Raw genomic sequence first — 13,909 nt, forward strand, 5'->3', positions numbered from 1 at the left:
TTCAAGCATGTGCCAAATCCCCAGCAGATCTAAATGTACATTTGTCCGCCCGGCTTCTAATGTACTCCCCTTCAGAATACCCTGCTGTGTTGCACAGAGGACAGGAGAGAGATCAGCCTGCAAATCACAGGGGCCAGTGGGGCAGCTCGAAAGCCCTCTGCTAGCTCAGATGGGCAGTATTGGGACATGTGCTCTTGACTCTCCAGGGCTTTCTTCACATCTCTGAATTGAGAAGTGCTAGAAACCTAGTGGGGAGCTCTGGCTGCTGGGTGGGGATTCTGTGAGAGCAGCTGGGGAAGGGGACAGGAATTCAGACGATCCCTGTAGAGCAGCCTTTTCAGGCAAGGTCCTTGCTTGTCTTGTTCTCTGCTCTCCCCCCAGTACCGAGAGGAGAACCTGGCATCAAATAGGCACTGGGTCAATCAGGAAGGAGGAGACACCTCCTTACTTCATGCACCTGGCTGCTTTGGAAAGTGTTTGTGTGGGAGGGGTGAGGAGAGGAGAGCTGGGCAGGGCACCCTAACTGCTGAGACTAGACACCCACAAGAGCCATGCTCTGAACTCTGCTGTCCCAGGACAAGTGCTGGAGGGGAAGCTGTGTCACAATCAGCCAGCTGAGAGGATAGATACCCTGGGGCCACCAACCTGGCTTCTGGGATGGGCTTTTCATGGACAAGTACCATCTTCGTGTTGTGTTGTCCTTGAAGGAGTGGGCTCAGAATGGGGGAAACAAAGACCAGGTGCCCTGAGTCTATATGTAACGTCATGTGGTCAATGACTGAAGTGGCCATAAATCCAGGCATTACCTCTATGTCATAGGTCTAGGAGAGCACACACACAGGAGGACAGAGACCATGCATGTTCACATATCATGACGAGAGATCTGGAGTCCCCAACCATTTTTGTATGTCACAGGGTTTTTGTGCTGATGCTTTCAAGATCAGAGGCAGATCTTCAGAAGCAGACTGAGGGCTTTTAAAGAGGGAAATATAATCTCAAAGCTCTTTGCCTTTGCCCAGGCATGAGCTCTCAGTTTTCAGAGCTACTCAGTCAACTCAACAGTTTACCACTCACCCAAGGGACAACTCTCTTGGCAGATTGATAGAAAAGTTACCTTCTCTAAAAGGAAACAAGGTCCTTGCTGGTGGAAAAGTCTTTTATGTTGCCTGAAGGTGATCAGTTTTGGTTGGGATCTGGATGCTCTCGGGGATGAGGGATGAGCCAACAATTTAACATCAACAGGGAAAACCAGGGGAGGGAGAGATTTTTAAGACTGGCCCGGCAGAGAAGAATGGACCCTCTCCAGGCTAAGGTGCCACGCTGTGAACAAACACAGGCTTCTTGGTTCCCCCACCAAGACGCGCCTCTGAAAGTTAGAGAGAGCTGGGGAATGGGGGGTGAGGTTGATGCAGATGCATCTGCGTATACAGATAGTGTGTGCACGCTACGGTGTAGTCACACGAGCACAGCCTAGCCTGCATCTCCAGTCCATCGGGGTACACGAGCTAGGGTGCTGAGGGCCACATGCCCGACTGCACTGCTACCTTTTGGGTATAACTATGGCGGAGCCTCTGTGTGTGTGGTTTTCAGAGTGTCCTGTCCAGACATCATCCATGCCCATCCTGGGAGAAACTGGAGTGCTGAGAAATGTCACAACCAAAGAGCATGGCAAATGGGCTCCCCAAATCAAAACGTATCCAGATACAGGAAGACATGTGGTCGATGGGGAGGAGGCCTTTGTGTGTGGCCCGATCACTGCGCTAACATTGACCAGCGGACAGTGTCTGGGGCATTTCAGTGATGACGAAGACAGAATGTGACCCAGTGGGCTTACTGACTCGCCAACCTGCCCAGAGGAAGCAATCAGTCTGAGAAGAAAGAGGACAAGTAATGTCCATGGCAAACACTTCAATGACCTAGTCTTTCTACCTATCCAAACAGCAGGGTAAATCCTAGACATAAATGGAACTGTGGGAGGGACTGGACCCCTCTGCCGATGGGCAGCCCGTGGGCACAGCCCGGAGAGCGACTGGACATGGTTCAAACTCGGCCAGGCCCAGGCCCAGCAGAGCCTACCCACCCCCCTCCTGCATCTTCTGGCAGAGCCAGTGGAAGTGGAGCGAGGACCCAGCAGCCCTCGGAGGGGGCCCGGCTGTGCTTGCTGACCAGTCCCACGACGAGACCCAGAGCTGGCCAGACTGCTACAACTCCCTCACTCTGTACGCAGAGGTGTGGTGAGTGAAAGGTTGAAACAATCCTCTCCAGGTCCCCCTGCTGTTCCCAGTGGTGGGCTAAGCGGTGGGAGAAAGCAGGTGGACAGAGAAAGGCGTTGAATGTCTTTGTCAGACAGGTTCCAGGAAGGCTGCACTGGCTTGCTCGGATGGGGAAGCCCGAAGCGGGGATCCTTAGAGGAACAACAGCTGGGCTGGGGTGGACCAAGCCTATGATTAGTCTCCGGAAGACGACTTCCACTCAGTGGGCTGTGTGGTGGGCCACGCAGCCCTCACACAGAGCCTCTGAACGGGGCAGCTCAGGGAAGCAGAGAGGGGACAGAGCAGCTCTGCTGAAAAGCCCAGCGGACCTGCACACCTGCCCTCCCCAGCCCTGGCCTTGCTGGCTCATCCCTTCCTAGAGACAGGGTGTGGAAGAGCATTCCATGCCCACACCTGGAGCTAGCCCAGAGCTGCAATGTTCCAGGGAGCACAGACCTCAGCGGAAAAAGTGACCACTGGCTCACACAGCCCAAAGAAAGGAGGCTACGTGGCCCCAGCCCCACCCTGGGCGGAGGGGCTGGCAGGACCAGGCATGACTGACCACAAGTAGGAGATTGTGGTAGCCTAGGGAATCTGAGACACACACCCTCTGCGGCCCTGCCGCCCTGGGGAGGGAGGCAAGTTTTTTTTGTTTTTGTTTTTTAAAGATTTTTATTTATTCATGAGAGAGACACACACAGAGAGAGGCAGAGACACAGGCAGAGGGAAAATCAGGCTCCATGAAGGAAACCCAATGGGGGACTCGATCCTGGGACTCTGGGATCACACCCTGGGCCAAAGGCAGACGTTCAACCGCTGAGCCACCCAGACATCCCGGGAGGCAAGTTTTATATGAGAACTTGACACCTAACATCTCAGGGTCTTCAGTTTTTGACCTACAGCATGAGCACATTAAGCAAGATACCTTGTCTCACACCTACCACAGACATGCCGTCATTCAAGTAAAATTATAATGGCTCATTAGCCTCACAGTTCCCAAACTGTGTTCCAAGGCACCCCCATGGCCCCATGGGGAGCTTGCAGAAGAGCCGTAGTCTACTTTGACTTTTCTAGGGACACATGGCATAAATCTGTCATACACCTTGTAAAATGCCCCTACCAAGTTATTTGGACTTAACTACTTTGTGAACAGAACTTGTAGGTATTTGGATCTGGGGCACTGTGATAAAAATCAACGGAGACACCAAGGGTGGTATACGTCAGGAAAGTTTGGGAACCTCTTTAGGCTCTGAGCTCCTCAAAGGCATACCTTATTCATCTCTGTGTATTTGCAAGTCTTGTCAAGAGCAAACAAAAAAAAATGGGTGGTTGGGTGGCCCAGTTGGTTAAGCAACTGACTCTTGATTTTGGCTCAGGTCATGATCTCAGGGTGGTGAGATCAAGTCCCACATCAGTCTCTGAGCTCAGCATGGAGCCTGCTTGGGATTCTCTCTCTCTCTCTCTCTCTCTCTCTCTCTCTCTCTCTCTCTCTCTCTCCCCCTTCTGACTCTCCTCCCTTGCCTTTTCTCTTAAATTTTTTTTTTTAAAAGAAACAAAAGAATTCAGTCCTAATGTTGCCAAACAGTAGGGCCCAATAAACATTTGTTGAATGAGTGAAGGGGGGAAATTAATGGAACAGAACATAGAAACGTCGCATCACCATACACCTCCGCCACTCACGGCCGTGGTGTAACTGACCTACTTTAAAAAGCACTCAGCTCCATGACCTCTCAGCTCTGTGCCATGCCCTTCCTATAACCACGTTCACGTCACTGAAGCTGGCTATATGGCGCCGGCGGGGGCGGGGGGGGGTGATGCTTCCAACATCCTTGTGTCACTGAACTGGGCTTGACTCACGTCTTCCATGAGCTGTACAATTTATCAGCATTAACAGACCAAGACCACGACATTTTCCCATTCCCCTGGCCTCGTCCACAGGCAGAGAGAAATCAAACAAAAACCAGGCCGGAACTTACTCGTGGAGTCCTCTTTCTTGGAAATGTGAGGTTGAGATAGTTATGAGAAATGGAGGATTTGACCAAGCCAAGGTCAGCGTTTTCTCCATAGTTTTTGCCCCAAGAATCTGTTAGGAAATAAAAATATGACAGAGCTCAGATCCTGCCCCCACTAGCCCAGGACTCAGGCGGTGCCATTGTTACGAGGTCCCTCTGAATGATTCCCACACCCTCGACTGAAGATCCGCATGGACTGGGAAGGGGGCTGATGCAGCTCTATCAGTGACCTCCCAGAGTCCCAGGGGCAGCCCTGCAGCCTCTTGCAGCACCTGCCACACACCAGCTTAGACACACAGGTCTGGGGATGGGGTCCACCCAGGTTTGGCCTCCAAGCGAGGGGGAAGGCAGGGGCCAGCCTCAGAACAGTGTGGAGAGCCACTGGACACAGGTGCAGGGCGGAGATGGCCCAAGGGCCCAGCGGAGCCCATCCCGAAGCAGGGCCTTACCCACAGGCCTCAACGGGGTGCCCCGGAAGAGCTCGTAGAACTTGGAGAGATACATGACCATGCTGAGCTTGTCGGGCTCCTGGGCTGACGCCATCTCCTTGCCCGTGGTCACCGGGGGGATGCCGAACTCACGCTCGGCCACGTCAAAGGCCAGCTGGTTGTTCTCCACAGCGTCATCTTCGTTCAGAGAGTCAAAGTTGCTGGAGAATCAAAACAAGGTAAAGTTCAGGGACAGGAGACAGAGGTATGAGGAGCTGAAGAAACGTACCTATAAGGAGCACTAACGGGTGACACTCTGCTGGGTCTCGGCAGGCTGGGGGAGTCGGGGGGAGCCGTGGGCCCAGCCCCTGCCCCCAAGCACCCCAGCCCCCTGCTGCCCTCCCCACCCCACTCCTGCCCAGGGAGGCTCCTCCTCACTTGGGGTGGGGACCAGATCAGAGTTAGGCCATGACAATGCCACTGCTGCCTGGGCTGAAACAATTGGAAAATAACTACTACGTCTTTGGAAAACTTATCAGCTACTTTATTTTTAAATAATTCCCTTATGTGCTTGTGCTCTTAACTATAAAAAGTATATGGATATTTTAAAAAAAGAAAAAAAAAGGAAAGAAAGAATCAAGGGACATATAACATATAAAGTAACAAGTGAGCGCCCCACCCCTTCTTGAGGCAGCCTTGCTTCCTAAAAGTACCAACAGTTAGCCCCCCGGTAGGTTTCCTTCCAGCCTTCTGGAAGAATGTACTCGTGGGTGTGCAGCGACTCTGCAGTTGATGTGAATCCAACAGTAATAGACGTATTGGGCCTTCATATCGCAAAGCGTGTCGCATCTTCTTACCAGTGTTGCCATCGTTCCCAATTTACAGATGAAGAAACAGACTAAGAGAAGGTAAGTGACCTGCCCAGGGCCACAGGGCTAAGTGGCCTGCATCTCAGATCTAACTCTTCTGTCTGCAAAAACCTCGAACCGGTCCCCAGAATTAGGTCTTGCCCTTAATTTCTCTCTTGTGGGGAGACTGCCGAGGTGTGCACACTCCATCTCCCAGCATGATGACAGAGGGGACGCGGGGACAAGCGTAAGCACACGGCCTGAGCTGCTTCTGCTCCCCGCGTGTTAGGAACACAAGGCAATCAAGCTGCTGACAGAGAACTCCGTGCAAACGGCAAAGAACAAACTTAAGAAAAACTCAAAGATCTATTTTGAGCCAAGATTCTGCATTCAGCGGAACGTCCCTGGTTGCCCTTGTCTCCAGGGTCCCCTTGGGCCCCGAAGGGCTCAGCAGGTGCAGCCTGAGCCCCCAACTCACATCAGCTCAGGCCGGAAGCGGTGGATGATGGCACACAGGGCCAGGCCGCTGCGCCAGGATGTGGTCAGGTCGGTGACGTTGACATGCTGGTAGCCCTCGGTCTGCTGCTGGCACCAGGTTAAGAGCTTGCTGGGCCGGATGTCTAACTCTGTGGCAAGGGGAGACAGACAGTGCTGGAGCGCCCTGGGAAAGCTCTGCAGCTTCCCTGGGGACCAGGAGGAGCAGCACAGATGTCAAGAGCATGGCAGGAGGGCAGGATGCTGGGACAGGATGCATGTTCCCCTGCAGCAGAGCCCCCAAGACACCCTCTGGCCAGACAAGCACAGAGGTGAGACCGTGCGGACCCTGCCAACATCCCATCTGGTGGGGCCGGCAGACACGGTGGCAGGTGGCGCTGTGACAGCAGAGAAGTGGGTACCAGGGGAGCACGGGAGCAGCTCTGCCCCTGGCCTGCAGGGCAGGGGGACTCGCCAGAGAGAGAGTCCTGGAGGAGGCACATCCCAGCTGCTCCTTGAGGAGTGTAGAGTGAGGCGTTGCAAGAAAACAGAAAAGGGCCGTGCCGTGGGAAGAATCTAGAACGGCCTGCCAGGCTGTGTACAATGGTTTATTGGTTCATTATAGGGGCACGTGGTGTGAAGGGAAGGGAGGGGAGGCTGGTGAGGCTGTGTGTGCCCAGTGGCGGGGAGGGCGCAGGGTCTGGGCAGGCAACAGACACCAGAGGTCCTTCAGCAGGATGGTGACCCGAGCGAGGCCCGGTCGACGGGGTGGGGGTGGAGGGGGTTACTCAGGTAACCATCCCTTCCCTCCTCTAGGAGAAGAGTGCAGCACGTGGGGCCTGCCATCTAGCTGGGGAGGCGAGAGCTCCAGGCTGGCGGCAGCAGGGAAAGAAAAGCGAGGCTCAGGGAAGTAATGGCAGTTCCCTAGGATGTCCTCAGTGCTCGACACGTATTCACGCCTTTCCAACCAACCTGTGGTTGGTGTTGCCCTTGTCCCAGCTGTACGGATTTTTCCTCAAACTGAGGGATTGAGGAGAGGGACCTTGCCTGGCCAAGGTCACACAGGTCAGAGCAGTAGAGCCCAGTGGGCTGCAGGGCCCGTGCCCCCACGGCCACCCCGCAGGCCTCCCCCCAGCAAAGCGTCCCCCCGACCCCTGACCCGGGGCAGCAGCTTACCCCTCCTGGAGAGGCTCATGGATCTCCTCACCGAGCCCAGCCTCTCGAGAGGGCACTGGTGCAGCTCCTTAGTGATGTACAAATGCTTCACCTGCGAGCAAAAGCGACCACACAGCTGCCCACCAGTGTTTCCCCGAAGCCGGTCCAGCTTCTACTCCCCATCCACCACCCATTTCCCCTATGCCTGGAGGGCATGCTTTTCAGCCGGGGACCCCAGGGGACTGCAGCTGTCCACCCAAATGTCGGGGAACTCAAGTGCGAACATCCGTAATCGGCTGATTTTGAAAGCATCCCACCATTCGTTGTGCTGTTGCCAGAAGAAGTTGGCAGCTGTGGATTCCTGAGTCAATGGGAAGAGGAGGGACTCCAGGACTGTGAACTGAAAAGACCCGATGGTTGGCCGAGCAGACCATTTGAAATGGACACGTGACACCGACACACGGTGACAATAAACATGTCAGCGTGTGTGCAGATGTGGACAGACACTGCACGTGTTCTAGTTCTTTCCTGTGGGCTAGAGAGACACTGTCTTGCGGTTCTCCCAGGGAGAGGGATTGGGCCCACTTCCGAGCCAGGAGCCACTGGTGGCCTCAGCCCCGGGGAAGCTGCAAGGTTTTACGCGTGACGTGCTGCCCACCGCTTGGTGCAGCATGGTCCAGACGGGGCCCAGGGAAGGACGTACCTGATGGGGCCTGACACAGTTGGAGTTGAGATTTGGGTACCGTGTCCCTGGGTCCAGTGTGTACTGCTCAAAGTTCTTGTTGATGTTCTCCGGGGTGGTCTGAGGTAACAGCCGGTAAAGACTCTCCCTAGGAGGAGGCCGAGCCCAGGGGTCAGGGATTGCTCTGGCAGCCTCAGGCCTTCATTGCTTGCACCCCTTCCCCTGCTCTTGATGGCTTTGCTTTGGCTGTGTTTGTACACCTCTTCCCTGAAAAACCTGGCCCCCTTGGTTCCTGAGACCCACGACATGGGGAATAGCCAAAAGGCTGGGAGGGCGTCCAAAGGCAGTGATGCTGGCCTCCTGTCCCCAAGCAGAGGGCAGGGACCAGAACGGGCAGCAGAGGGACGTGTGGTTTTGCTATAACCACCACTCAGCCACGCTGCCTCCTGTGACCTGTCCCCTGTGACCACAGGCCTCCACACCCAAGACCAGCAGAGGCCTGTCCCACCTGCCGGTCGTGACTTCTCCCAGTCGGCCAGCTGTTACAGCCACGTGGCCAGCAGCAGGGGTCCGGGAGGAAGCCCTGGATCTCAGCAACAGCCAGAGAGGCCTGACAGGTCAGAAGCCCAGCCTCCGCAGGAAGGGACACTTTGCGCTGCAGTGGAGGCTTCCCCTCAACTGCTTCTGGCTCACAGTGCCCAGGCAGTGCTGGGAACCCTAACTTCAGGACCACTCCAGATCTAGATTTTTCTTTTGCATTCAGGTCCTAAGGGCCTGGCCCCCAGAGAAGACCCTGGAGGAGGTAAAACATAACAGAGAGTGTTTCCTTGGCGATCCTGATTATCAACTCAGGCCACACCTGGGAAGGAAACGAAAGAGGACAAAGGCTCCAAGTTCATCCAGGAGCCACCTGATGGCCAGCCCTGCTCCCTTTCCTGTCTGAGCTCTGGAACCAGCCATGCCCCCAGCTGGAAGCCCCGCTGTCAATACTCACCTTTCAGCAAGCAGCTCCAGGGGAGGGGTGCCCTGGTCCCAGCTTTTCACCATCCATGCTGTGTCAAAGGCTGCCAGGAAGCCTCGGGCACAGCCTGTGCCCATAGGCCAAAAGGGCTGGAGAAGAAAACATGCAAAACTCTGGTTGGTGCTAAAGATCCCCCCATCCCCCCAACACACACACACCTCCTGCTATCCCATTCTATCCAGCACTCAGTGTCTGCTAAGCCTGTGCAAGGCACTGGAGGGAGTGTGGGGTGACAGGGCAGCTCCGTAGGATGCACCACAAACGCATTTAGCTATGGCACAAAGTCCCACGTAGAGGGTGCTATGGCATAGGGACAGAGCAACTGCCCTGAGGCTCACAGGAGGCAAGGCAAATGTCCACCCTGGAGAGGGAGATGGAAATCCGGGGAACGGGGAAACGGGGAACAAAAGAGTTGCATTTGTGCTCATTTTAAAGAATGGGTATGATTCTAATCTTAATCTGCTCAAGAACAGCGTGGGCAAAGGCGTGGCGGAGGAACGGAGGAGTGGGAGCGTCACGAGACAGAATGCTGCAAAGGGAGACGGGGACAGAGCGGGGGCAGATCACAGCCCACACACCGTGGCGAGCTGAGCTCTAACGGAAGCGTCCCATGGGCACCCAGAGCCTGGTTTGGAATTTGACTCTTATTTGGGATAAACATTTTCTGCTTAGTGCTTAAAGATAAAAATGTAACCCTTCTGAAAACACTCAATCTGAGGATCCTTGCATGAGCTGATTTCCCTGGGAAGCATTTTGAGCAGGGAGGCCATGGATGGAAACTGGGTTTTGGGGCCCACATGCCTTTTTGCATCCTCTACGATCCCCAGGCTGCAAGGCCTCCCCAAGTGAGGAAGGAGCTGTGGTCCAGCTGAGGGCGTCCGTGTTCTGAAGAGGACAGCCCGTGAGGTCCAGGGCAGGGCCGGCTAGTTTTGTACTTTGGCAAAGAGGCCAGCCCGAAGAGCCCAGAGGCGGGAGAGGAAAGCAGAACGAGCTCCCCTGGGCAGGCCAGGTGCAAGCCTGAGGCCAGGATGGGCTTGGCTGAGTCTGGGCCACCAGCAGGGAGCCTGTCCTTCCCCTGGCTGCATGACAGCAGATGCTTCGGGCCACACCATAAGTGCAGGGATCTGTCTCCTACCAGGAATGGGATGTAGGGGTGGGGTTGAGGGGCCCAAATGCAGGCGCTACCTCAAGCAAGCTGTCGCCCACCAGGGCCACGAGTAGCTGGTGTGACTGGCGCTCGCGCACCAGGGCCGCGTTCTCTGAGGCGTACATGGAGGTGAAGTCGAACATGGCCACATCGGGCTGCCCGTAATGGTTCATAGCAAAGTCCAACGATGGCAGCTGGTAATTGGTGGCGAAATCTGCAGCCTCGCGGGCGTAGGAAAGCAGGTTGTCCTGGTTCACATTCTCTGCACACAGCAGCATCTCTGTGTCGATGTAGTCCTGCGGGGAGAGCAAGAGCCCAGTGCAGCAATCTGCCTCTGTGAGGGGCAAGCGTTCATACCCGGCTCTTCGCAAAAGGACTCGGAAGGGGGCTGTACAACAAAGCCGATCCAAACAGAGTATCAGGTCCAAAGAGATCAAGAGGAGCCAAGCCGGCCGTCTGTAAGGGTTAACAGAGCTGCGGTTACACATCACACTTGGCTTTGAGCTTCCTGGCATCCAAGGCAAAAGGGAAATGTGATACATGGCAGGGCTTTCCTGATCAGAAAGAAGGAAGCATAGAAATTCCTGGGGGAGGAGATTTTTTTTTTTTTCCTGGCACTAAATTCTAAAAGAACGATCTCACGTAGGAATTTTGACAGAGAACCTGGTGTTGTAACGGCCGGTTTACTCAATAAGGGCCTTGCGGTAAACACGGGAGTGTATTTCATACGGCTGGTTCTTGTGATAACTTCCAGGAAAACTGAAGGACAAAGGAGCCAGCAAGTAATAGCGATTTTATAGCGGACTAAGCTAAACGAGAAGGATCCCGACATGCTGTGTTTAGTGGTCAAACGCGACCAGAAGAGAAATGGGCGCTTGCCAGAGCTCTCAGTCCTCCTCTCCAGAACCAGTTCTCTCTTTCCTCGGCGGGCTCGGGCCGCGCACGGCCCTGCTTTGCTCTTGCGGTGCTGTCACGCTTCCCGCTCCCTGCTGGGAGGAGGAGAGCCCTGGCTCCCAGGGGCAGGTCATCCGTCCCGGAGGGACGCTGGCAGTGACCTGTAGGACGACTCCCAGAGTCTAATCTGCTGGTCATGTGGCTAAGAAACTAGACAGCTCTCTTCCCCAAAAGGTGACAGAGAAAGTGCAGATCCCAAGGGGCGGGGGGCCGGGGAGTGGGTGGGAACCAGTGTGTAAGGGCCCACACAGGCCTTGGGGTTATCTGGAGCATTAGGTCAGATCCACCTTTGCTGTTTACTGAGTAAATCTGGGCAAATTATCAAACTCTTTGGAGTTTCCATTTTCTCATTTGTGAAATGGGAATAACAAAACCCACTTCACACAGTGGGGACCCAAAGGAAATCAGAGACAGAAAATCTCTAATCTGGCGCCTGACACGTGGGAAATGTTCAATGCGTGGGAATTTCTGTCCTGTGTAATTCATGATGGCACCAACACAGCATATGGTGAAACACATTCCTGGACCCACCCAAGGCACCGACAGGAGCATGTACCAAGGTCTTAGAAGGCACAGCCACACCCACAAGCACAGTCACCTACTGTGGCAATTTTCCTAACAGCCATGATTTCAAATACCTTGTTCCAGAAATTCTAATATGTTCACACCAAACTACGTCACCCCCGGTGCACCCGGCATTGGCCCAGAAGCCCTCTGTCAGGCTGTCCCTCACTTTTCTTCTCTCATACCTCTTCCTACTGTCACACGACCAATTTCCCTTGCTTAGCAGTGTGGAGAGGAGACCGGGACGGTGAATGGAGAGGTCCTGAAAATACCCCTCTTCCAAGCACATTCCCTCGGCTCCTCTGTGTGCCTCTAGGAAGATGCTGACCCAGGCAGGGAGGGGAAATGAGAGAGGACTTGCCATTCCCCTGGGAGCATGAGAGGAATGTTAATTTGAGTGGCTTGGGGTAGATGGCCCAGCTCCCAGCTATGCACATGCTACAGGGCTTGGCGGGACACGCCGAGACCCAAGGCCAGAGCTCCTGAACCAAATGGGCGTCCACCTCTCTGACGTCCAGCCTGTGGCCTATCATTTCTAGATGAGAATTCCCATCTGATGCCTAGAGGCCCCTTGGCACCAGCTCGGGAGATGCCCCTGGAGTCTGTGAGGGTAAGAAAAGCCTCGGTGAGGACACCCACAGGCCCGGGATCCGCTCCCAGATCTCCCGCAGTCACGATGGCTTCCAAGTGAGTCACGCTTGCCCACCTGCACCGTGACGGGGGCCTTGGAGCGTGGAGGGGCTTTGACAACTGCTAAAGAGTTGAGTCACAATGAGAAACGTGTCGTGGCCTGGACAAGTGCCCTGGGATGCCCGGAGGGAACCCTGGTGTCCTAGAGGCTGGAGCACTCAGCCAGGGAAATAGGAAACCCATGTTCAACTGGGCCTGACTCCCAGGGGTCCCCCTCTTTGCAAAGGTGTCCACTGTGCCTGCAGCCCTGGACCCCAGATCGTCCTTCACTGCCTCCTGATAGAGGGGGAACTTTGGGAGGGATGCCTGGAGCAGAGGAAAGAAGGGGACACCACCCCATGTCCCCTGGACTGGTCAGCCATGGAGGCCAGATGTTGAGACCCACCGCTCACATATCTGCTGGCTGTGCTCAGCCCGCTTCCTCCAACCCCCCATGCCACCATTCACAGCCTCCTGCCTGCAGCTCAGGCTCTCAGCAAGGACCTGAGCCGCACGGAGAAGGCCCAGGGGAGGGCTGGGTTACTAATGCCACCCGGCCGGCTGCCAGCATGATGTGGCGAGAGGACAGGCACATTCCTGTCCGACAAGCAACAATGAACGGTCACCACGCAGCCTGGGCGATAGGCTGACCCCTGGAGAGCGGGCTGACCTCGGATGGCATTATCCTTATCTTGAAGCACCAGGCCGTGGCCAGGACAGGAACAGAGGCTCTGGAAGGGTTCAGAAGCTTCTGACCAAAGAAGCTTCCAGCCCAGGGCCCTCTGCTCCATGTGCTGCCTCCTTCCAGCCTTGTACGCTGTTTAAGCATGAAGACGCAGAGGCAGGAAACGGAGGCCAGGAAGCCGGCGGCACAAAAAAGCAGGTGTCCCAACCAGAGAGAAGTCACAGGGGGCATCTATAAACCCCCCTAAAGGCGCCAGCTCTGGGCCCGTGGCTCTGTATACATTTTTTCATTTACTCCTGCAAACGAGTCTTTCAGACAGAAACCATTATTCCCAGTCTGCACAGAAGCAGACTGAAGCTGGGATGAGTTGAGCCTCATAGTCATGGTCCTGAGTTAATCCGTGGCAGAGCCAAGATTCCTGTGGAGCCTTTGACCGTGAGAGCAGAGAGCTCCCGGGCACACCACGACCAGAGGGCCACAGAGGGACTTGTGAACACAAGTGAATGCTGTGTCCATGTCCCACCAGGACAAGGAGCCCCCCATCGGCCTCCAAATGACAGACCTCCCCGAAAAAATGGGGGCAGGGTTGAATGAGGTGCGGGGAAGGAAAAGCTCCACCCATCTCTTGGGGTCAAAGGGTTATGCTAACACCCGGGTGAGGCTCTCCGCCCCCACCCCACAGCTCTCTGCAGAGACACGTCTGCGTGTACGGGTGTGGGCTGCCCCATTCCATACTCACAGCAGCACGGAGAGAAGGAGAGCTGTGGGAGGTGGTTCGTGCCTGCCCCCTCACCCCGCCCTTGCTCAGTTTCTGGCCAGAGAGACAGCATCTGCTCCTGCACTTGCTAGGTCACCAGGGAAAGTCAGTTAGGACATCGTGGCCAAGAGATACCTACGTTGATGATGACACCTTTGTCAAGCAGGCTCTGCTTCTTGGCGGTCATGACAAAATAGTGGGTGCAGTCCTTGTAGTAAACAATGTTCTCGAGGTCAATCCCTGCAAAGAGAAGCGTGCATG

At 55.2% G+C, this 13,909-nt stretch overlaps 1 protein-coding gene across 11 annotated transcripts in view; it reads right to left on the bottom strand.

Annotated features, from left to right (window-relative positions):
• The window catches only part of MICAL2 (microtubule associated monooxygenase, calponin and LIM domain containing 2), a 223,669-nt gene that overhangs the window by 117,196 nt on the left and 92,564 nt on the right, over window positions 1–13,909 (bottom strand). For all 11 annotated transcript variants that reach the window (XM_055317601.1, XM_055317599.1, XM_055317600.1 and 8 more), the window contains exons 7-14: window positions 13,788–13,888; window positions 10,058–10,315; window positions 8,846–8,961; window positions 7,873–7,999; window positions 7,191–7,281; window positions 6,019–6,166; window positions 4,714–4,913; window positions 4,229–4,335 (exon numbers count right to left, since the gene is read on the bottom strand). In XM_055317601.1, coding sequence (XP_055173576.1) covers window positions 4,229–4,335; window positions 4,714–4,913; window positions 6,019–6,166; window positions 7,191–7,281; window positions 7,873–7,999; window positions 8,846–8,961; window positions 10,058–10,315; window positions 13,788–13,888 — 1,148 coding nt within the window. The remainder of the gene's footprint in view (window positions 1–4,228; window positions 4,336–4,713; window positions 4,914–6,018; window positions 6,167–7,190; window positions 7,282–7,872; window positions 8,000–8,845; window positions 8,962–10,057; window positions 10,316–13,787; window positions 13,889–13,909) is intronic.

Source organism: Nyctereutes procyonoides, unplaced genomic scaffold (assembly GCF_905146905.1).
Source record: "Nyctereutes procyonoides isolate TBG_1078 unplaced genomic scaffold, NYPRO_anot_genome, whole genome shotgun sequence".
NCBI classification, from domain to species: Eukaryota; Metazoa; Chordata; class Mammalia; order Carnivora; family Canidae; genus Nyctereutes; species Nyctereutes procyonoides.